This window comes from Gossypium arboreum, chromosome 5 (genome assembly GCF_025698485.1).
Source record: "Gossypium arboreum isolate Shixiya-1 chromosome 5, ASM2569848v2, whole genome shotgun sequence".
Lineage (NCBI taxonomy): Eukaryota > Viridiplantae > Streptophyta > Magnoliopsida > Malvales > Malvaceae > Gossypium > Gossypium arboreum.
This window is the reverse complement of record NC_069074.1, coordinates 9,724,060-9,748,392: the sequence shown is the minus strand read 5'-3', so window position 1 is coordinate 9,748,392 and position 24,333 is coordinate 9,724,060. Positions and strand designations below refer to the sequence as shown.

Here is a 24,333-nt window from a genome sequence, read left to right as displayed (position 1 = left end):
AATCTATTATTCAAAATTCATAAGAGAAATATACAATTACCTTGATGCATAATCATATTGATTATAATGACTAATTAATCTACAAAAGCAAATTGAAATTGAATTATAAAAACACAAATCGCAAAAACTATACAACATTCATCTTTTCCTTTCCTTCGCCTTTGATGTTCCGACATCATCTTTGGCTACATTTGATAATACAATTACGGACACATCGCTAATCCCGTACTTCAACATAGTTCAATGAAATCAAACATGAATGCATTTAATTCAATTTAGTCATTTACTACTCTAATACTCGAAACATTTATATCACACAATCTATCCAATCAAATTTAGATCTGACTTAATAAATATAATACAAGGACCTCAAGCTTTCAACTCATAACATAATCTTTTTAACAGTTTTCAATTCTCAATTTGGTCGCTATTATTAATTTTAACTAAATTTCTAGCTAAATTCAACATTTTTATTACTTAACTTACCAAATCTTAATCTAACCCACATAATTCTCAATAATCCATGATATTTAACTTCTATTTCATCTTAGTTTCAACAATGATATCTTAAACTAAATTACATAATAGTAAAAATGAATTAATGAGTCGGCTAGAGTAGGATTCTCACGTGCAAAATCTACAAAAATTTCAAAGGAAAAACTCACCTAGATTGTTAATTTTGGATTGGCAAAAGCATCAAGAACCAAAATCTTTTTCTCATTTGCTAATAAAACATCGGTTAAATTGTTTTTATCACCACGTTTTATTTGTCAAATTAATCCTCCATTATTCTATTATTCAATTTTTATTCATTTCTGACAGTTTGCAATTTAATCCCGATACTATAATTATCAATCATTTCATTCTAATTTTACTAAATAATTTAATCTATCATTATTGTAAATGACACATGCATTTTCACTTTCAAACTTAACTGTCTCATTTAGCAATACAACTCCAAAAATGAGCTTTTTGAAAACCAATACCAATGCCAAATAAGCTAAGACTCAATCGGCAAATGTAAGATGATTTGAATCATAAGACTTAGTCAACAAATCAAATCAATTTAATTAATTGATACTAGTTTTAAGTAGTTAACTAAATTAATGACATAAGCTTAGTTAGAAAATAATTAAAATTTTAATTTTTATAGAAAGTTTATGATTTTTAAACCTAGAATTGCTCATAAAACTTAGAACTTTAAGACATTATCTCCCACCTTGACTAAAACCTTATTTATTTTTCATCAATTTTCGATAAATAATCAAGTCAATTTTTTAAAAATAATCTAGTAAGGATGGATGATTTATCAATAAAAAACAGATTACACCATTCAACTGAGCTTTTTAATGAAATAATCAATCTGAATATATAAATAGAATTTAATGTTGAATTATAAAATATACAAACTAGTTCAATAAAATTAGACCAATTTATTAGGTCTTGGACTTGATTTCATGTTCTTCCTTCTTTAAATCAAACTTTCCGTGCATTGTTATATCCATTGAACGTAAACAAAATATTATACATGAAACAGGAAAAACGATGCATAAAGCAAACCTAATCAAAACAAGTCAAACTTTTCAACAAGGGAAGAGCATCCATCAACTACCTTCTCCTTATTCTAAAAACATATATTTAATGCTGTGTAATATAAGACGGAAGTTTAATTTTTAAAAGGTGGCGAATCAAACGATGGGGGAAGCTGGAACGGTGGCAAGAAAGATTGTGGAGGCGACAACATTGGCTGCACTGGATCAACGAAACCCGTATCTGGTGCTGCTGGAATCGATGAAAATGGAAGCGGCTGCTGAGGAATCTCAGGGATTGTGGGAACCACCTGTGGTGGCAGAAAGACATTTGGTGGACCAGTTGACTCAATGGGTGGTGCATCTGTAAAGGGCTGTTCTGGTGGTAACAATGGAAGTTGTGGAGGGTCAGGTGGTGAAGAAAATATTGGGACTAGAGGTGATGGAATAGTCACATCAGGCGGCAGATCTTGTGCTGGCGGTGGAAATACTATAGGCATAAATGGCGGTGCTGGTTGAAACTCATCTGTTGGAGGAGCGAATATGGGCAGAAATGGCGTTGTTGGTGTAAATTCATCGCCTGGTGGTAAGTTCGGGTTGGTTGGAGGAGCAAATATGGGCTGAACTGGTGTAAATTCATCAGCCGGCGGAGAAAATGTAGGGATTAGAGGTGGTGCTGGTGTCAACTCAGGTTGTGGGGGTGTAATTTCCTCTGGTGGTGGAAGGAAAACGTTTGGTGGTGGTGAGAGATCTGGAAGGGATGGGGTGTCTGGAGGACTTAGCCATGGGAATACTGGAGAGGGAATAACATCAGGCGGAGGAGGTGAAAGAACTAGCGGTGGTGGTGGGATTGATGGTGGTGGTGGTGAAGGCACTAATGGTGGAGGTGGTGGTGGTGGGGATTGAGGTGGAGGGGAGGGGGGTGGTGATGAAGGTGGAGGGGAGGGGGGTGGTGATGAAGGTGGAGGAGAAGAGACAACAGGTGGTGGGGATGGTTGAACAATTGGTTGAGCAGGAGGTGGTAAAGGCGGAGGCAACGGTGGAGATATTAAAGGAGCGGGAGGCCTTCTAGGAAGAAAAGGATTGTCGGGAGAGGGAGATGTTGAGAAAGGCCATTGACCGCAGGTTCCAAACAGGAACTGAAACAAAGGGTCGCAGTTTGAAGATGTTCTTTCACCGCCGCCGCTTCTTCTTCTTCTAAGTTGTTGTTGTTGTCCTCTGTGGTGGGAATGTGACCTGGCCTCTGTTGCAATTTGGGTGAACAAAAGCAAAGCTAACACTACCAAAACCACTAATCTGCTTGCTTTCATTTCTGCTTCCTGTATCCCGTCGCTTATTATTTCTCTCTCTATATAAGAATGCATGAAAGTGAGGTGTCATTTTACACTAGTGCTGATTACAAGTATGGTTTACTTGACTTTTCTTTCGCGTGCAATAAAAGAAACCGCCTTGAACTTCACAACATTATGGTCTGTTTTGGAATTTGGAAATCAAGATTTTAATACGGGTGTGTTCCAAGTACAGGCATGCATGCATGCCTTCGCTGCACCACTAATAAATTTGCCATCCTTAGATTCGCTTTCAGTGCTTCTCTCAATTGACAATTGGTGCTTACTTTTCAGTCTGCTTATTTTCACAATTTATTGAATTACTTCAAGGTGGCAAAGTCTTGCAAGGAACCTGCATTGCATACTGCATTTAATTTGTAGTGAATTAAGAGAGTGGATAAGATCATAAGATGGAAAGGAGAAGGGCGGGCCAGCTAATTAGAATTAGGGTTTTCAATAGATATAACGATACCATCACTACATGTGCAAACTGATGTGAATATCACAGAGTGAGACAAAACGTAATGATTCTCTTTTAAATGCAAAACGAATAGAAACTATAAAATCGCCCCGCTTTACTGCCAGTATTTTAGTTGACACAAAATGATTCTCCCTTTGGAACTTCAGTCTACGTATCACTTATTTATCTTCCTCCACAATTTCATGCCTTTTTCAGAATTGTGTTTAATCTATGGATTAAAACGCTTTGATGGACGAAGAACTTAAATGAGTAACCTTTTCTAATGGAGGGTTAAAAAGGCTAATGTAATTGTTAAAAAGGCTAATGTAACCTTAAATGCAGTGGACGAAACTTTATTAAAAGTAGAGTATATAAAAAATCAATAAAAATTTAGAATATTTTAGATTTTGGATGGAGATAAATTTTTGTTTTTGTTAACACAAATGCTATTGAATTTATTCGGTATTTTGAGTTTCAAATTTCATTCATTTACATATCAAAAAACCCACTGTTGATCTAAACTTTGTTTAGTTTAAAATAGTTTTGTTCATAAAAACTAATTAAACGACTCAATTAATTCAATTAGACATCCTATTTTAAATTGGTCCTTCAATTTAAAAAAATTAAAAAATATAAATTTTAAAAATAAAAGTTGTTAAAATCTTGATTTAAATATTTTTGAAATTTTTACAAAAGTTATATCATTCATTTTCTTTTTTTCACTTTTACTTTCTTGTTTAATTAATTTTCATTAACAGCGTGACATACAAGTGTGTGGCACTAGCGTGCTTGAAAGGTATCGTCCCGGGGCCTTCTCTAAAATGCATTACCAACCCTACAAATCATCCAGGTTTCTATTGCTTATGGAAGCAGGAGATTCTTTTCTACGCCAATTTCTTTCAAAGCATCTCTACTGCTTTTGGGTGATTGCACTCTCATCATCTGCAAGACAAAAAAAGAAGTCAACTATTGACACCTAAACATTATTTAAATGTGTGCTCCTCAAATAAATAAATAAAAATTAATCATTATTTCAACACTTAAACAATTGCTATCGCAGCAATTAAGAATATATAGATTTGAGCATTTAAAAATTGAGAAAGAATTATAGTAAAATAAGATTTGTATAAAAGAAATTCATAATTGACTTTTATTCGAGCATTTAGTGGTTAAATATTTTCCGTCGGTCAAAATTTTATAAAAATATGGTTCAAAAGAAAATGTAAACACAAAGCGTCATGAACCCAAATTGAAGAACACTACTAAATTGGAAGGAATTTGATCCTAAAAGTTTACTAATTCCTCTTGAAGGCCCAAGTAGTCATTTAAAGCTCATTAGGATTCCTATCGCCTACAGCGTAAGAAACAGTGACTAGGCGAAGACGCCCCACGCCCTGTGCATCCTTGCGAATAATTTGTTCAGCACCTTCTAGAGGATTTAGGTTATATATTAAATAAATGATATTTTTAATTTATTATGAGGATAAAGTTTCATATATATATATATATATATTAAATATTTGATTGTTCCGTATAACAAGTCATTTGAGTTCGAAAAATATTAAAAATATATTTTAGTAATTAAGTTATATTATTATAATGAAGTTTTAATATTTTTATAATTAATAAAAATTCACACATAATAATCAAAATAATTTAATATTTAATCTAAGTCACATATCTATAATATTTAATTTTTTAAATTTTATCATTTCAACTAAAGTCAAGTATTTATGTAAACTTTTAATAAATATATTTTATATAATTTCATTTGTCACTCACATCATGGTTACTACTATTATTTATACAATTATTTAAATATTTAATTAAGTTATTCATTAATTGAGTTCCAATTTAATTTTAAAATTATCAAAATTTATTTCATTTTTACAAAGTAAGATATATTACTCTAAGGTATTTATGTTTTATTTTTATATTTTATATAAAATCTAAAAATTACTTATATAATAAGATTTAAACATAAAATAACATGATTTTTAATATTTTAACTCTACCCGTTTAACTAAAACTTATTTAATTGTACATTAAATTTTATTAATATATTTGCTAAATAATTTTCTTACTCGGATATTTTATATTATATTAGTTTTAATATAAACTTACGAATATAGAAAATTAGTTATTGAGCCTACTCGATAAATATATTGAAAAATAAAAATAATAAATAATTCTTTTTAAAAAAATACCATACTTCATCTTTACTTCGTAAATAGATTATAATAAAATTTTAATTGTTTAATAATTTTACTACTGGATTAATTGACACCAGATTCATTCCCAAGTACCTTTATAAATGTATAGATTATCACAAACCCTAAAGAGAGAAGGTAAAAATCTCAAACAAATTTGGATCATATAGATGAGAAGAAGTGAGAAGAAAGATAATTAATAAATGATACCCCGCATATTTAGTTAAGTCTGCCACATGTTGCACTGTACTTTACTAATCTAGAAGTCGAAGCAGACCCCTTCTCCCTTGGAATTTGGAAAAACAAATAGATTTATTTTAAGTCTCGTGGAATAGATGATGGAGTTGATATAATAGCTCTATTTTTAATGATATCAAAAATAGTAGTTTGAAGCTATCTTAATAAGTTCGTAAATATTAATAATATTTATGAGTAAAATGTGATTTTAAAATATTTTTGAATTAGTAATTTGTGTTTTATAATGATTTATGAAGTCAAGTAGTTTTAAAAATAAGGTATCGAAATCTAGTTTCTATAAATCGAACCGTAAATATTTTTATAAGTATTTACGGCGTGTCATTAAAATAGTATTAAAATTTTGTTAAAAATTTTAATATTTCAATAGCTAATTAATTAAAAAGAACTAAATTGAGAAATGTGCAAAAACTTGTTAATTATAATAATTAAGTGATTAAATGGTTTAATTAATAAATAAAGAAGGCCATAAAGAATAAATAAACTTAAATGAAGAGTTGAGGCGGCATATGAAAGAAATAATAAAATAAAGCCTTTAATGGCAAAATTGTAAATTTTAGGAAATTAAAATGAAATAAATTGAATTTAAAGTTTTCTAGACAATTCATCTTCTAATTTTGGCCAAAACAGACATAAAAGAGAGTTTAAGCTAGTTTTTTTATAATTTTACTTCATATAAGTTCAATTTCTATCCGTTTCTTTTAATTATTATATTTTTGAAATTGTTACAATTAGGCTCAATTAAACCTTACCTTTATTTTTGACTTTATTAAAAATTTTGAAAGTTTTCATTGATGGACTTTATTAAAATTTTGGAAGTTTTCATTGATGGACATTAGATGTTTTTGAGAAATAAATATATTTAGAACTTTAATTGTATTGTATGATGATTTTATAAAGTGATTTTGTCAAATATTGATTCTAGGATTAAATTGTGAAAATATCAAAATATTAGGGTTTGATAGTGAATTTTAGGATATTAGAGGTTGTGTGATGGCCTAGAATATTTTGATAGATTAACTAATTAAGGGATTAAATTATAAAAATTGTAAAAGTTGAGTTAATTGTGTAAATTTAAAAATAAAAGGATATTAATTGTGAAATGAATTGGAAATGAAATATATGCTAATAAATGAGTAATTTTATATTTTAGATCAAGATCCCGTAGATACTGTGAAAAATAAAAATAGTAAAATAGTTCTTAAACTTCTATAATTACTACAATTCAATCCAAGTAAGTTCGATCTGTTAAAATTTAATATTTTGTACAAATTGATAAATGAAATTATTTATTTATTCTATTGTTGGGATTATAATATTGAATTGAATTGAATTGGATTTCAGTTTGAATGAAACACCGGATTTGAGTACATTTGTATTTTGGTATATGATGGTATTAGAAATAGACAACAACATTTTTTCCAAGTAAATCAGGGTTCAACATTTATTACGAATTCTTATGTTTTACTTTATGTTAAGTTATGAGCTTATATTGTAACACCTCTTAACCCTAAACCGTCGCCGGAATGGGTTTACGAGGCATTACCGAATATATCGAATAGTTTACGAATAATTTACAATTAATATAACTTTCATAGTATAATTTAATAAATAAGTCCCTATATTGGACTCTCGAAGCCCAAAACACGTATTAAAAGTAGAACGGGATTTGTTCGAGTATTCTAAAAAAATTTCGTAAATATTTTTTTTTATAAAAATTTCGACAATATTTCTGCTTATTCTTACCTAAAACCCCCTGCAATTTCAAACCAAAAACAACCAATACCAATGTTTCAAATTCACCTAACTAATATTTATATCATTAACATAATTTTAACTTAAATAACTATCATAGTATCATTCAAAATTGATTGAAAACTTCGTTCATTTAACAATTTAATGTTCATGTGTCAAAATATCATATACCTTTCTACCATTTCATTTAACAATCTAAATCTTATAATTCATCCTTCACAACCAAAATAATATACATATTCAAGTGATCACACAACACCTATGTACATGCCACCTTTACCCAGAAGAACAAAAAATACATCACCAAGTTGTGTTGGAGTCAGGAATGCTCTGGATGCTGAGCCGAGACACTTGACTTTTACTAACCTGCGCATAGAAACAACCGTACGCTGAGCATGAATATACTCAGTGGTACTACCATAATTCAAATTATAATAGCAATAAAGAATTATAATTACCGAACATGTAACTATCCAATTTATCAAATATCAATTCATTCTTAAACTTCATTAATTAATAATAACAATACAATTTTTAACTATGCTTCAATTTCCATCACAGCTTCAATTTCCATCACATATCACGTGTAATAATTTCAATCACTACATGAATATTAAATTCATGTCTTTCATTTTCAATATTCATTTCAATTCATAATTCAACTTTCTCATTTCTTTCAATATTTCAATAATATAATCAATCAATTTATTTTAAATTTCTCATTTTAGATGTTCACCCTATTAACAGACTCAGACTTTGACGGATACACGGATTCCAACCCAAACACACCGGTACGGCACATTGTGCCTAAAACGGTACATAGTACCTGATCAGAATACGACACATAAAGTGCCTAAAACGACACACGAGGTGCCTAAAATACGACACATAATGTGTCTGATCGGCAAAGCCGATAATTCCCGTACTTTTCCAAATCCTATGGCATGCCAATTATATCCGACTCAGCCCGACTAGTTAATAGGGTATTTCATATCACTTTTCAATTTCAATTTCAACTCAATTCAATTTCAATACATATTCATCATTCAATTAAATTTTTATACAATTCAACAAATATACTTACCTTATAATTTACTTACCATATACATAAATTAAATCAAACATTTAATGAATAAATAAATAATTTGAGTTATAGTAATACAAACCCGAATTTTGCGATTACTCTTCTATAACTTTCTCCTTCCCTTTTCGTGCCAATGCTTCAGGTTCTTTGTTGGCTACGAAAATAATAGTAATTTACATTATTATTTACAGCATTATTTAAAATAAATAATTAAATTTCTAAACAATTCCTACCTTATTCCCAATTTAATCCTAACTAAACTTACTTATTTTCTTAATCCAATTCACTCTCTTTTTTTCTATTCAAATTTTGTCTAAACTCATATTTAACTATAAAATTTCCAGCATATTTTCCTAATTTCGAAATTTCTTTAATTTAGTCCCTACAACATAAAACTTATAGCCTAGTTTTCAATTTAATCCCTTAATTGATTCTAACTTAGAATTCATTTAATTAAATCCCTAATTCCATAAATTGTCCAGCATGAACCCTATTTGGAAACATGTGAACTCTTGAACTACCAACTTAATTTCATCCAAATCTTGTTTTAAAGCTTCTAGAACATCAAAATTAAATAGAAAAGACTTAAATGACTTACCAATCAAAGTTGTAAACCTTAAACTCTTAGTTTTTCCTTTTTCTTTTCTTTCCCCTTTTCTTCCTGCTCTGTTTCGAATGTCTCTGTTTCTTTCTTTTCTTTGTTTCTTTTTATTTCATTCTTTTATTCTTTTATTTACTTTGTTTATTTAATTAACATATATTATAATATATTTATTTTAAATATCTATTAAGTATTTAATCATATACACACAAGTGTACACCATCAATACCATATATTTGTCATCATTTATTTTATTTTTCACACAAAAATCTAATAATTTAATTATTTAATTAACAAATATCTTTTACTTTAATATTAAGTAAATTAGTTATTTTATTACAAGTGTACATATCTATTTATTACAAATGTACCAATATTTTTATTACAATTGTCATTATTCAATTTGTTTGTCAAACAAAAATCTCATAAATTAATTATTTAATTAATAAATATATTTAACTTAATATAAAAATGATAATAAATATCTATTTTAATATCAATTAAATATATTACATTTGTACACATACATATTATTACACATGTATATTTTTGTTACCATACAATTGTCTACTATTTAATTTATTTAACAATAATACCGATTAAATAATTATAACTTAATATGAAACCATAATAATAATAATAATAATAATAATAATAATTTAATATAAAACCATACTAATAATTAATAATAATAAAATTTTAGATTTTTTTAACACATATGCCGCCTCATCTTTTGCAAATGGCTCAATTGCCATTTTAGCCTTTCTACTTTCTATTACTTTATAATTAAACTTTTACCCCTTATTCAATTTAGTCCTTTTTATTAATTACTCTAAATGAAGCTAATTTCACCTAATTAAAACCTAATTAGACACACCACTAAACTCATAAATATTTCTAATAATTATTTTCGAACTTATTTCACTAAGACGAAGGCCCTATAACTCACTTTTCCGGTGCCCGTGAATTTTGGGTCATTACATCTGTTCAGCTTTCGAGCTTCTGTTGATGTATTCGGGAGGACTAACTCTTATGAGCTTTTGTTGATGATGTACTCTTATCTGTAAGTAGTTCTTCAAATGGAAATTTTCAGTGAGGTGATTAATTAAATGAATTTGAAAGACATGTTATTCATTTTTATATTGATTTGAATACATATGTATTTATCAATAGAAGTTATGAATGACGGAAAATTGTCAATGAATGACACGGAATTAACATGAATGATTTTCTTTATTTGACTTGTTATAGTAGGTTCAGTAAGATTTTGTTTAACCTGTCAAACTTACTAGGCTTTTTGTTTAACTCGTCGAACTTACTAAGTTTCATTAAGCTTATATGTGTTGTTTAATGTCTTTGTAGATTTTCGGAAGGTTGGACGATCAGATCAGCACTCAAGTTACACTATCCAGCATATCTTGGTAGTTTTTGAAGTGTTAAATACATTTTAAATGGCATGTATAGGATTTTGTTCGATTTTGATCAAAATTTAGCTTATGTAAATATTATGAATAATATTTTGTTTATATAACCAATATATATATTGATATGAAATTAATATATGAGCGTGATGTTAGTATAAGTGATATATGTATGTATGTAATTGAGTTATAGTGAACTTTGGTAACTTGGTTAGATAAATTAGATAGGTAAGTTTAAATATTGGTGGACATATTTTTAAATTGTCATTAGGGGTACCTATCTGTATATTAGTTGTATGTGATAAAAATATATGTTTAAGATTTGATTTTAGCTTGTGTTGAATGCCTTGTGATGCCTGTTGATGCGTAAATTGTTGAGGCTAGGTTGGTATCAATTTAGGTGAGAAATGTGACTTAGAAAATGGCCTATTTTCATTCACACGAGTAGAGACAGGGCTGTGTATCACACACAACTAGGTGACACGGTTGTGTGTCCCCTGTATCTTTTAAAAATACAAGTCAGTATGCTCACACGGCCTAGCACACGGGCGTGTGATTTGGCTGTGTGACCCAAGTCAGAGAGTTACATGGGTACGAACACGGCCTTGTGTCCCTATTTTGAATGCTCACACGACCTGAGACACGGGCGTGTCTCCTGACCGTGTGAGTCACACGCCCATGTGACCTCTGCAATTTTGAAAATTTTAAATATTTCTGAAAATTTTGCTGAGTTCCTAATTTAGTCCTGACTTGTTTCCAATATGTATTTTGGTTCTTGAAGGCTCGTTTAAGGGACAATATGTTTAACTTCAATTGGTTTCTGACATGAATGTTATATTATATGAAATATTTGTTTATTGATCTGTAAACTCCGGTAATGCTCTGTAACCCTATTCCGGCAACAGACACGAGTTAGGAGTGTTACAATTGATATTAAAAATTATGTTAAATTTAATTTTGTAATAATACAATGTTTTGTTTTCATATAAAATTTAAAAAAAATATTTATACTCAAAATATAACATATATAATAGACATAGAATCCAAACTTAAATCTTAAAATTTTAAAATTAGATTTCATTGTAATTAAAGTTTTATTATCATTTTATATAATTTTCGTACTCATATTATAAGTGTATCATAATTTAGTACGAGTAATAAACTGTAAAAGCTTATGAAAAAAGTACAATGAAGACCTTTGTACTAATAATTATATTGCATTTTGTCTCTTTTACTCAAAAAATGAGTAAATTGATCATTGTAGTTAGATTAAAGAGTAAATTGATCTTATTAAAATTTCATTTATTTTTACTGTTAAAAATTGGCGTGGTTGACAAAATTATCAAATAATAGTATATGGCATACCACATATACCTCATTCTAATGTATAGGAACCAATTTTTAATAGTAAAAAATGGAATTTTAATAAGACCAATTTACTTTTGATTTAAAGTACAATAATAAATTTTTCTATTTTTTAATAGAAAATAATAAAATACAATTCAACTCTTGATTCAATTATTTTATTATACTTTTACCCAAGAATGAGACACCATCTCATAATTTGTCCCCACTTTCATATAAAACGAAAAACCCTTTGAGGATGGTTTCATCTAGTGATTGATTTTGATAGTTAAATCCTTTAAATGTGCCATAATTCCCTGTTTTTAGTAGTTAAATCCTTTTTACTAATTGTTCATGTTTCAATCATTAAGATGTTTTCAACTAATGATCTATTTTAATTAATTTGTGTTAAATTATAATCCTTTTAGACAGTTTTTTTTTATATTTTATGTTAAAAGTCTTGAAAGTATTTTAGTAGATTTTTCTGATGTACCTATCCGGTGGTTTCGAACTGGATCCTTTACTTCTACCAATAAAAAAACCCTAAAATTACTATAAATAAAATTACACCAATTTAATTAAAAAATTGGAACATAAAAATATTAACAATTTTAAGTTAAAAATATTTGAATCATTTACTTACTCTTTTTTCTTATTTATCTACTGATCTTAAAAAAGCCGATTATATTATATATAATTCTCTTTAATTTATTTTTAAATTTATATATCTAAATTCTTAATTGAGATAGTTTCATAAGTTAATTGAGTATTAATTTGGTTGGAGAAATGAAAAAATTAATATATTTATACTATTATTTAAGCTATTAATTGAATTGATGTTACAAATTAATCGATGCTAGTTTAATTGAAAAAATAATATAAAAAATTCAGTTAAATTATCTGTGACAGCCCTAATTAGACTCTAGTCGGAATGTGGTTTCGGGATCACAAAACCGAGTCACAAAAATTTATTTTTATTTTAATTGCATATATTTATGTGTGATAGTGTATGTGTGAAAAAAATTAATTAAATGTTTAAAAATTAGTCTTAGGAATGTGAATTTTCTTGAAAGGACTTAGTTGAGAAACTTAGAAAATATGATATGTAAATTGTAAGGATCAAATAACAACAAGGTGAGAAAGCATGGATTTGCATGTCAAAATACCCTTAATGCATGAAGTGGCCGGCCATGTGATGATGTTCCTCCACGAAGTCTAATTAAATATATATTATAATGGTAAATGACAAAATAATCTAAATAGAAAAATAGATTAATAAGAAAAAGATGAATAAAAGAGAAATGGAAGGAGAGAGAAGTGTTCGTCTTCTTCTTGCAAAGCCGAACCTAAGTGAAGAAAGAAAGAAAAATTGTTAAAAGCATTCGGTCAATTTAAGGGTTAATCAAGGTAAGATTTCATGTTTTTTTTCATTAAATTTTATGAAATTTAGTTAGTAGACAAATCTATATTATAACCCATAGGTTGATTTTTCTATTTGGTGACAAAATGTGCATTCGGTTGTGATGTTTAGATGTTATGAGGATTGTAACACCCCGAACCCGAGACCGTTGTCGGTGTCGGACACGAGGGGTTAACAAGCCAAAACCACTTATGGCACCGACCAATTTGACATTCCCAGGCAAGCTGGAAAACTGTATCACTGTCGCCTTAAAAAGCATATCTCGAGTTTCACAACTCGGAAACTGATTCCATAAATTTTTCCTGAATTTAGACTCATATATCCATCCATGGATTTATTTCTAGAATTTTTGGTTGGGCCAATTGGTACAGTTTATTAGTTAAAGTCACCCATGTTACAGGGGTCGACTACACTGACCTTCGTGCGTTACAACTTGAATATCTCTCTGTACAGGGTTTCAATACTGATGCCGTTTGTTTCTAATGAAACTAGACTCAAAAAGGAATCTGCACATATAAGGCATTACTTCTAATTCATTCTGGATAATTTATGGTAAATTTTCAAAGTCGCGACAGGGGACCCAGAAACCGTTCTGATCCTGTCTCACGAGAACTTTAATATCTCTCGGTATACTGTTCATATGATCGTTTCGTTACTTTCATATGAAAATAGACTCGTCAAGGTTCGATCGCATAATTTATTCACTATTTAACACCATTCCTACAAATTTTGGTGATTTTCACATCCACGTCACTGCAGCTGGCAGCATCTGTTTTAAGGTAGGCTTTACCTATATTGTAGTTCCCATGGACCAACTATAGTCTAGTCATACTTAGGTCCACATATGATCATATTTAGCCATTCCAATGGCTGATCATGTGACCAACTCTCTCATTCCAAACCATAATCACATCATGAAACCAAATATAATTACAAACCATATATGGTCAAATTCCATACTCCACTTTTACGAACCATTTTCGCATGGCCGCACACATATACATCACAAAGTACTTAAAACAACCGAGGGTAGTCCTATACATGCCATATCCAAAACTCAACTAAAGGAGTACCAAAAGGGCTTTGATAGTGTGGTTGACTTCAACTTCTATGATCCCGAATCCGATCGCTAACGAGCAAAATCTATAAACAGAGAAACAAAGAAACGGAGTAAGCAATTTATGCTTAGTAAGTTTTGAGCCATAATATACACACAACCAAAGCATAGCATTCAAGTAGCTAAACAATAATTCATATGCACAATTTCTCAAAGACATGCTTACTTCACAATCCCAACTCTTATATTCATACACAAATAACGGCCTAGTTAATGCCGACACTCATTTATCATTAGAGCGAATATTCATACGACTTACTCATAGTGTGTGAAGCACACACAAAACATACCTTGTTGTTGGGAATTTCACAAGTGCATTAACTGAAAATTTTCCAGCAAGTTCAAAGTTCTCGAATCACATACCTTCGAGTTTATCCGGATATAGCTACTCGTTCAAACGCCTGGGACATAGCCGGTTATGGTAACCCGCACAAAGGCCTTGGGACTTAACCGGATATCACAATTTGCACAATTGCCTTCGGGCTTAGCCCGGATATCATAACTCGCCCAATTGCCTTCGGGCTTAGCCTGGATATCATAACTCGCACAATTGCCTTCGGGCTTAGCCCGGATATCACTCGAACATTCATACACATCTTTGTTTCAATTTCATAACACAACTTTTATGCACAATTCACTTAGCAAAAATATCATTTCGGCTCAATGGCCACATACAAAGGCACAATTTCGATTGCTTATTACTTCATTCAATCTAATCAAAATCTAAGTTTCGATACTCGAAAACTTACCTCGGACGTGGTCGAACGATTTCAACGGCTATTCGACGACTTTTTCCTTCCCCTTATCGGATTTATCTCTCCTTTGCTCTTGAGCTTAATTTAACAAATAAATTGGTTTTATCATTTGAGCATCGAAAGAGGAATTCAAGATACCTAGCCAATATATATGCTCATTAGGCATCAAAGTCGCATATGTACGAAATCACGAATCGAACTCAACACATTAGTTAATATTCCTCTTAGCCGAATTTTCTAAGCCAAGAATAGGCATCAATATGCTTGCCTCTAACCGAATGCATGCACACCAATTTCCCCTCATGTGGCCGAATATGCATGTCCATGTTGAGGCCAATTATGCACTTAATACCACACAAAAACAGCATGCATTTTACTAACTAACGCATTACATATTGTAGCTCAATACACATCTCTCATGTACTTCATAACCGAATGATCATCACAAGCAAATATATACCTTGAAATAGTATATATGTCATGCCAATACATCATGTGCAAACATGTATACACATATAGGTGCAAGGCCGAATCTCAAGGGGTTCATACCCATCCAAACACAAATTTTTACCAATCAAGTAACAAGCATAAATCATGCTCATGAATGCACCATGGCCGAATACATCACAACCATACTCTTTCAACTTCGGTCATGGTTAAACAAAGAATCCAATGTCCTACTCAAGAATACTAAAAAGAAATTTCAAGAGTAGTCAATCCATCATTACATGCATCATCAACAAGCTTCACATTTAGCATGCAATGGCTTTAACACAATATCAACCTTGGCCAAATACCATTTTTCATGGCATAGCAAGGATTTGAACCATGGCTAACATGCACATCAAGTTAGCAACCAAAACAAGCATGAATCTCATGACACAACCTCAACATACCTTAATCTTGATGCAAGTATAGCCAAATCTCCTTCTAGATCTCTTCTAAACTAAAAATGGAGCAAAATTTCCTTCCTTCTTAGAATTTTCAGCCCAAAGAAAATGAGAATGGATGAACCAAATTTTTTTCTTTTCCTTTCTCTCAACTCACGGCCAAGGGGGGAAGCATGGATGAGACCATTTTTTTTTTCTTTCTTTGCCCATGCTCTTTATTTTATTATTTCACCCTAATGCACCAACAAAACATGTTTCATGACAAGTTTTGCCCATCCACTCTTGCCATGGCGGCCACTTCATGTTGGGGGGGAAATTGACATGCAAATCCCTTATTTTTGCATGCATGTTCAACTAGTCATCACACCTTTCCCCATCATACTTTCAAAGTTTACTACTAGGTCCTTTCTAATGAAATTCACATTTATAACTCTAAATCGAAACATCAAAATGTCACACATGAATTAACACATATTATAGGTATCAAAATAAATTATAAATTATTTTTATGCCTCGGTTTTGTGGTCCCGAAACCACCTCCCGACTAGGGTCAATTTTGGGCTGTCACAAGGATAGTGTTTGATACTTTGGATGGAATATTAGAAAGATGAAGAATGATCTAGTTAATAGATATATGAACATTGGTATGAACTTATGAATAGATGTGGAGTTTTTATTTTTTTTTAGTTAGAAACATTCGGTCAAATTGTTATGTGGAGGAACTAAATGTTTAAATGAAATAAAAATGATATTACATTTGAAACTGTATATTCGTACTTATAATTAAGTATATAGGTGATGTTGAATTTAATCTTGCACATTCGGCTATATAGGTATACACATTTGTGATATTATCTTTGATTGTATATAATCGACTAAATGAGTGATGTTGGCTTATAAGTTGAGTTTGATTCATGATTATATATATATTTGAATGTAAACATATTTGAGATAATGTTATGTTTGGAAGTGATGATGCATCCGGCCTTGAGGTAATAGATGAATATTTGTTGAAGTTTTAATGTCTTGAACAATTACGGTTGTAAAATGTAATCAAAATTATTAGATTATATATGTGAGTAATTAGCAAGGGTGGTCGCCAGTATATACAAATATATATATATATATATATATATATATGTGTTATATATGTATGTATAATTAAAATATTGATTGGATTATTGATAGTAATGTGATATTATGTGGTTATTAGCCGAATAACTCAAAAGCATAAGGTAGAAAGATCAAATTTTACCATATGTTCCTTATGATATAAAATCATTAAAATTTGGATACAAATAACTAGCAAGGCGGTTAAACTAGTTAATTTATTTAATCAAGCTCAAGAACTTAAAGGAGGGGAATCAAGCAAGGGCAAAGCGAGGAGCATCGAGTAGCCGATTTGGAACCGTTTTATCCAACACAAGGTAATTCCATAAGCATTTCTAAGGTTGATTAATTTATACATAAATGACTCTAGCGTATCATGAGAGAATTTCTTTTGTTAGGTATTCTTTTGGAGTGATATACATATTTATAATTGTGGCCATATATGCCAATTGAATTAAGTAAATTGTCTTATTATAATGGGTCAACATTGGCACTAAGTGTGCGAATTTGAATGGCACTATGTGTGCGGAATTGAATGGCACTATGTGTGCTGATTTGGATGTCAATACATGAATGAATCTTCAAGGCACTATGTTTGCGGTGTAGCATGGCACTATGTGTGCGAATTTGTTTAGCACTATGTGTGCGAAATCGGTTGATGATATAAGAAGTATAGGGAAAGAATAAAATGCTAGAGCTATTACCTGAAATATCGAAGTTGAGACATGAAACGTATATGCATGGGTACATCTAGTTCATCATTGTTTCATACTTTGAAAAAAAAAAATTTAAACCATTTGGTTGTTTGATAGTCGATCGGATAGCAATATTTGGCTTGTGGTTGGATCGATAATCTAGTTAATTGTAGCATAGATCAGTATGGCTGAAATAGTTGATCTTACATCATTTCTCTTATGATCTCATTTTAATGGTCTGTTTAATATTGCTTATGACTTACTGAGTTGAATACTCATTTGGTGTGTTTGCTTGTCTCCTATTTAGATTTCCTTGACCCATTTTGCGTGCTTGGAATCATCGTCGAAGTCATCACACCAGCTTGCAACATTTTGGTACCCTCTTCTTAGTTGATCTAAATGAACATTTTGACATGTATAGGCTAATATGTATTTTGTTTGAACTTTGATATGTATACTTCCAGCCATGTGAATATGGCTTAAATACTAAGTTTGAATTTGGTTATGTTTAATCATGGTATAAATCGTCTAGGTTATAATGTGTAATGCTATTAATGAATATATATATATATATATATATATATATATATAAATCTATACATATTTTTGAGTGTTGAAAATGCTAAGAAATATTGATTATGTGTTTTTGGGGTAGTTCGATTATGACACATTTATATAGGTGATTAATTGCAATTTGGCTATTGTATATGATCTTAGTATTTAAATTGAGATAGCGTAATGGGTCGTCTGGTTATGTCTGAACATAACATAAAATCGTATGATATGGTTGTTATATGATGTAAACTTATGTAATGGTTTTGATTGAACTTGATAATGATTAATTATGTGTTCCGGCTATGTATGAATAAGGATCGTATATGGTAGTATAATGAATTATGCATTATTAAAGATGAACTTAACGAAATGAAGATGATAGAAGAAGATGCATGAAAATTTTACGAATAAGTATTTGGTTCGGTAATATCTCGTAACCCATTCCAGCGATGGAAACGGGTTAGGGGTGTTACATTATCACTAGATAATTGAAAATGTGATTAAGAGGTAATTAAATAAAATTTAAATATTTTCTACCAAAAAAAAATTCATATAAAGTTATAAAACTGCCAACTACTCAACTCTTAAACAAAATTAAAGGAAAAAATACTAATACGAAAAAAAAAACCCTGACTTTCCCAAATTCAACGACTCAACAATTTTTTCAATACTTTTCTCTCATTTCATTCAACAAAATTGTAATTTTTATTACTTTTTGATAAGTGTAGAAATATTATTTTATATGATATTCTTTTATTATAAGGCTAGTTGTGTTTTATAGGTGTCCAAAATGTAGTTTTGATTATGAAAAAAAATCAATGTGAACAAGTCTAGAGCTGCATATTTGTTAACTCACATTACCGCTTCACGTGCAATTCTGAGGCCAATGTTTTCGCAGCATTAATTTAGTTTGCGATTGCTTTTCGACAAAGAAACGTAAAAACCTAGCAGAGGAGCCGTTGGATAACGAACAGCATCCATCAATATTTTTAAGCTGCATCCATCAATTGAATACGAATTATTAAATAAAATAGATTCAGTCCAAAAATTCATATTGAACTAGAAGCAAAACTTTTATGTAAGAAATTATTTTCTTTTAATGAGAGGTATATGAATAGTAAGTAGTTAAATTCAATATTGTAATATTTTTAATATTATCATTCATCGTTAAATTGTTTAATATTTATATTTAAGAGTAAAATTTAACGAAATTTTATTTTGTAATCTTATCTTACCACTTCATATAAAGTTAATTTATTCACTTTTTAAAGATAAAAAGAAATCTTATCAATACACGTCAAGATATCATTTCTTCAAGTTCCATCAGCTACTATACTTCTAGTTGATATATAGTCTGCCACACTACCCTTGCACTTGTGGAGTAGAGTGCTTGATCACCACAATTCATGCCCAATTCACCTTCCTCTTTAAAAATCTCCTCCCAACACTAATGAAAGGAGAGAGGATAATCTATCAAAAAAATATATATATAGAGAGAGAGAGGGGGGATAAAAACATCATTTCAGTTGTAACACACTCAACAAACCACTATGAAGTATTTTCACAAAAGAAAAAAAGGGTTCACAAAAATTTTTGAAGAATAATTATTTTATATAAAATAAATAAATTTGTTTCCACACATTAAAACACAAAAATACTTATCCCTTTTAGAAGATTGTCCACAATCTAAATTTACTGACTCTGTCCCCTGTGGCTGTGCACACCAAAATCTTGAGCCAATGAATGTTCAGAAAAATAGAGAATGATTCAAAGGGTTTTTATTTTTTGTAATGGAGGAACTCGTATTTCTTTTTAGACTTTTCAACTCTAAATATTGGGGCCTAATGGTCTTTGTACATAAATGTTTCGAATATTATCAATAATATTTTATTTATATTCAGACCGGTCCAAGAGACAAGCAAAAACCTTTACCCATTTTGGTTTATATGCTAAAATTATATTATAATCTCTCGTAAATTAATAATTCAATTTAAATTCTTTAAATACAAAATTTTAGCCTGAATCTTCAAAAAATTATAATTTTATCATAGCCTATTAACACAAATTTTCTTTGCTTTGCCTTTATATATATATATTCTCAATTACCACTCTTCACGATCTTAAAAATGAAAAAAAAATGTAAGCAATTTTTCTTTTAATTTTAAATTTATGACATGTATCTAAATACATATATGATTACTGTTTTTAATTATATATTAATGATTAAATTTTAGTTCTTATATTTGAGTTCTATACTTTAATTATTGATATAATTTGATATCTCAACTTTATAATATTATTAGTTAGCTTAAATATTTTATTCGATTAAAAGGTTTAATAAATTTTAAGAGTTGATAACACAATTAATTTTTTTGTTATATTTAAAGCTTGTTGTTATGTATTTTTTATGTGGCTATTAAATATTTTTTTTAATTTCAATGTTTTACACTGGTGAATTGAATAAAATAAGTTTAATGGTGTTAACAATTAAACTTAAATTTTTTAAATTTAAAAAGTAAAAAAATCACTACAGGAAAATAGGACTTTAGCAGCGTTTTATTAAAAAACGCCGCCAAAATTTTAAAATTCAGAGCAATAGCGGCGTTCTAAAAAAATGCCGGTAAAAATAGAGCAACAGTGGCGTTTTAGTAAAAAATGCCGCTAAAACCAGAGCATTAGCGGCGCTTTCAGTAAAACGCCGCTAAAAACCAGAGCATTAGCGGGGCTTTTGGTAAAACGCAGCTAAAAACTAGAGCATTAGCGGCGCTTTCGGTAAAACGCCTCTAAAAACCAGAGCATTAGCGGCGCTTTTGCTAAAACACCTCTAAAAACCAAAGCATTAGCGGCGCTTTTGCTAAAACGCCGTTAAAAACCAGAGCATTAACGACGCTTTTTCTAAAACGCCGCTAAAAATCCCATAACCCCTAAACCTCAAAAAGAATCATAACCTCTAAAACAATAATTATTAAAATTTATGATTATACAATATATTAAATATTTTCTTATATAATCATAAAAGAGATAGTATTGAATTTAAAATATTGAATTAATTATCATTATAGTTTAAGGTTTATGGTTTAAGATATATGGTTTAAGCAGGTTTAATTATGAGTTAACTATGATTTAAGGTTTAGGAGTTAACTAGTATTTGAAGGTTTATGATGAATTCGGGGTTTATGGATTATGATTTAGGGTTTAAAGGTTAGGGTTAAAGTTTAGATCAATGGGACAATTATTAACTTCTTAAGAGATAATTTCCTTTCCAGATTCTTACCAGGATGCTATTAAGAAAGGGTGATTTTGAATGTGGAATTAGCATTTGTTGAACTATGTATAAATTCCAAGCTTATATAACATAGAAATATCTTACAAAGTGGACATTATAACTAGAGTGTTCCAATAGAGAATTAATTGTTTTATTAAAGTTATGAACTTTGTATAAATAATAATGCTATTGTGTATTTTTAATTATCTATTTTTTTTGTTTAAATATATTTAGATTAAATTAATAGAATGTCTGAAATAAAATATGTTAAAAATTAAGTTTAGGTTAAGGGTTTAAGGAAATTAATGATACTATTAGCTAGAAATTAATCAAGAACATTTGGATTTTACTAAGATTCATGTTATTTTGTATATACGTACTCATAATATTATTTAATATAAGAATATAAAATATATATATATATATATGTGTGTGTTTTAATTTGTACTACACTAATATTGGCCACACGAATTCCCAAAAATATGTTTATTATGATTTAGGGTTAACAGTTTTTTAGAGTACTTTATAGTTTGGGCTTTATGGTCTAGGAGTTATGGTTGGTTTAGGGGTTACCGAGTGGTTTTGGGGTTTAAAGTTTGGGGTGAGGGGTTTTGTGTTCGTGGTCTAAGGTTTAGGGTTTAGAGTATCAGGTTTAGGGTTTTAAATTTAGAGTATAATTTTGGATTTTAATTTAGAAGATAAATGTATATAAGATAAATATATATAAAATATTATTTTAAAATATATATAAATATATATATGAAAAGTGGTTTAGTGTGCAATTGTGTACATGAACTGTAATTTGATCTAGATCTTGTAAAATATTTACGTTATTGATATAATAAACAAGATCATGTTTTTATTTAATTAATTTATATGCATACATAATATGTATTTTAAAATGTGTATTAAATCAAAATTAAAGTTTCAACTATAGTTAGGGTTTTAGGGTTTATATATAATTTAAAAGAAATTTTAAATATATAGTTTTAAATTTTGATCAATTTCTATAAAATATTCAGTATTAGCGGCGTTTTATACATAAACGCGCAAAAAGATAGAAAATAGCGTTTTTTAGAAAAGCATACAATATTTCATTATACATTAGAGTAAAATGGCGTCGTTTCCTCTGAATAGTAGTGGCTTTAGCGGCGTTTCTATAATAAACGCCACAACGCGTATTAGAACGGCGTCGTTTTATAGTGTAGATAAAATAGGTGTTACTGGCGCTTTGCTGAAAACGCTACAAAAGGTCTTATTAGCGGCGCGTTGATGAAAACGCCACAAATTTTCCTTATTTGAAATGGCGTCGTTTTTTCTCTCTTGAGGTTTATGCCCTTTACCCGAAATCGGTTTCATTTTTTTGCTAAGTCATTTTCCCCCATCTCGTCTTCCTTCCCCAAATCCCTAAAACAAACACCTCTTTCTTTTTCCCCAAATCATCCCCTAATTCCCCAAACCCGAAATCCCTAACATTTTCCCCAAGTTCCCTTTTTTTCCCTTAATCTGTTCCCCCATACTCGAAATCCCTAACTATTTTCCCTTTCCTCTCGTCGACGGTCAGATGCTTCATGGGTTTGAAATGGTTAGTTTTTTAGTCCCCTTTAGATTAATGTGTAGTTACTGTATTACTTGCCTTTTATTTTTTTTTGGAATTAAGCTTAATTGACTGAACTTGCTATTTTGAACAACCATTTCCTTTCTTGATATGTAGTGTATGCTTGAATTTTCTTACGTCTTCTTCTCTTGTAGACTTCTCTGTCATTCGTGTAATTAAATGTTATTCATGGAGAACTTGCAACTCATTTTTAGCACATTACCTTTGCTCTGATTTGTTCAGTTGCTATAGTAGTCCATTGGATCTGAAATCTTATTCATGTTAAAAGATATGGATTTCAGTTACGGGAAGCTGAATCAACCATCTAACAGGCAAACAAATAGACGATCGATGGATGAATCTGATGATGAATCTGACGAGGAGGATGACCCTAATGAGGCGGACTTGTGGAAGAAAAGAAGTATTTTTTTTGAGTTGCCTTATTGGGAGCATCACATATTACGCCACAATCTTGATGTGATGCATATTGAGAAGAATGTCTGCGAGAACATCATCCGGACAATTTTGAACGTCGATGGTAAATCAAAAGATAATCTTCAAAGTAGACTTGATTTAGTTCACATGGGAATTAGGCGTGATCTTCATCCCCAAGTACTTCCTAATGGAAAATATTGGTTGCCGCCTACAATTTTTGCAATGTCAAAGGAAGAGAAAGAAATGTTCTGCACGGTGTTGAAGGATATAAAGGTTCCGGATGCATATTCATCAAATATATCTCGATGTGTAAGTCTTAAAGATCGAAGACAATATTCATTAAAATCACATGACTATCACATCCTGATGCAAGATCTACTTCCAGTTGCTTTACGGTCTTTGTATGTCAAAGAAGGTAACGTCTGTATAATTGAGCTGTCCAATATAATGAAAGCAATTTGTGGCAAAGTTCTGAATGTTGAAGAACTTGAAAAAGTACAAGATCGA

At 30.0% G+C, this 24,333-nt stretch overlaps 1 protein-coding gene and 2 long non-coding RNA genes across 4 annotated transcripts; 1 reads left to right on the top strand and 2 right to left on the bottom strand.

Annotated features, from left to right (window-relative positions):
- Positions 1–1,666: 1,666 nt before the first annotated feature.
- On the bottom strand, positions 1,667–2,839 carry LOC108451518 (pollen-specific leucine-rich repeat extensin-like protein 3). Its single transcript, XM_017749199.2, has one exon. It carries the CDS (start codon positions 2,837–2,839, stop codon positions 1,667–1,669), a length of 1,173 nt encoding a protein of 390 aa, XP_017604688.2.
- A 4,774-nt stretch (positions 2,840–7,613) lies between these two features.
- On the bottom strand, positions 7,614–9,355 carry LOC128292695 (uncharacterized). Its single transcript, XR_008282636.1, has 3 exons — positions 9,220–9,355; positions 8,704–8,775; positions 7,614–7,903 (listed from the first exon to the last, which is right to left on the bottom strand). It is a non-coding gene; the product is annotated as an uncharacterized LOC128292695 (long non-coding RNA).
- Positions 9,356–13,169: 3,814 nt separating this feature from the next.
- LOC128292995 (uncharacterized) lies at positions 13,170–18,475 on the top strand. Of its 2 annotated transcripts, none has more exons than XR_008283006.1 (3): positions 13,170–13,394; positions 17,517–17,596; positions 18,282–18,475. It is a non-coding gene; the product is annotated as an uncharacterized LOC128292995 (long non-coding RNA). The 2 variants fall into 2 exon arrangements; XR_008283005.1 differs by having other exon boundaries at positions 17,511–17,596.
- Positions 18,476–24,333: the final 5,858 nt, after the last annotated feature.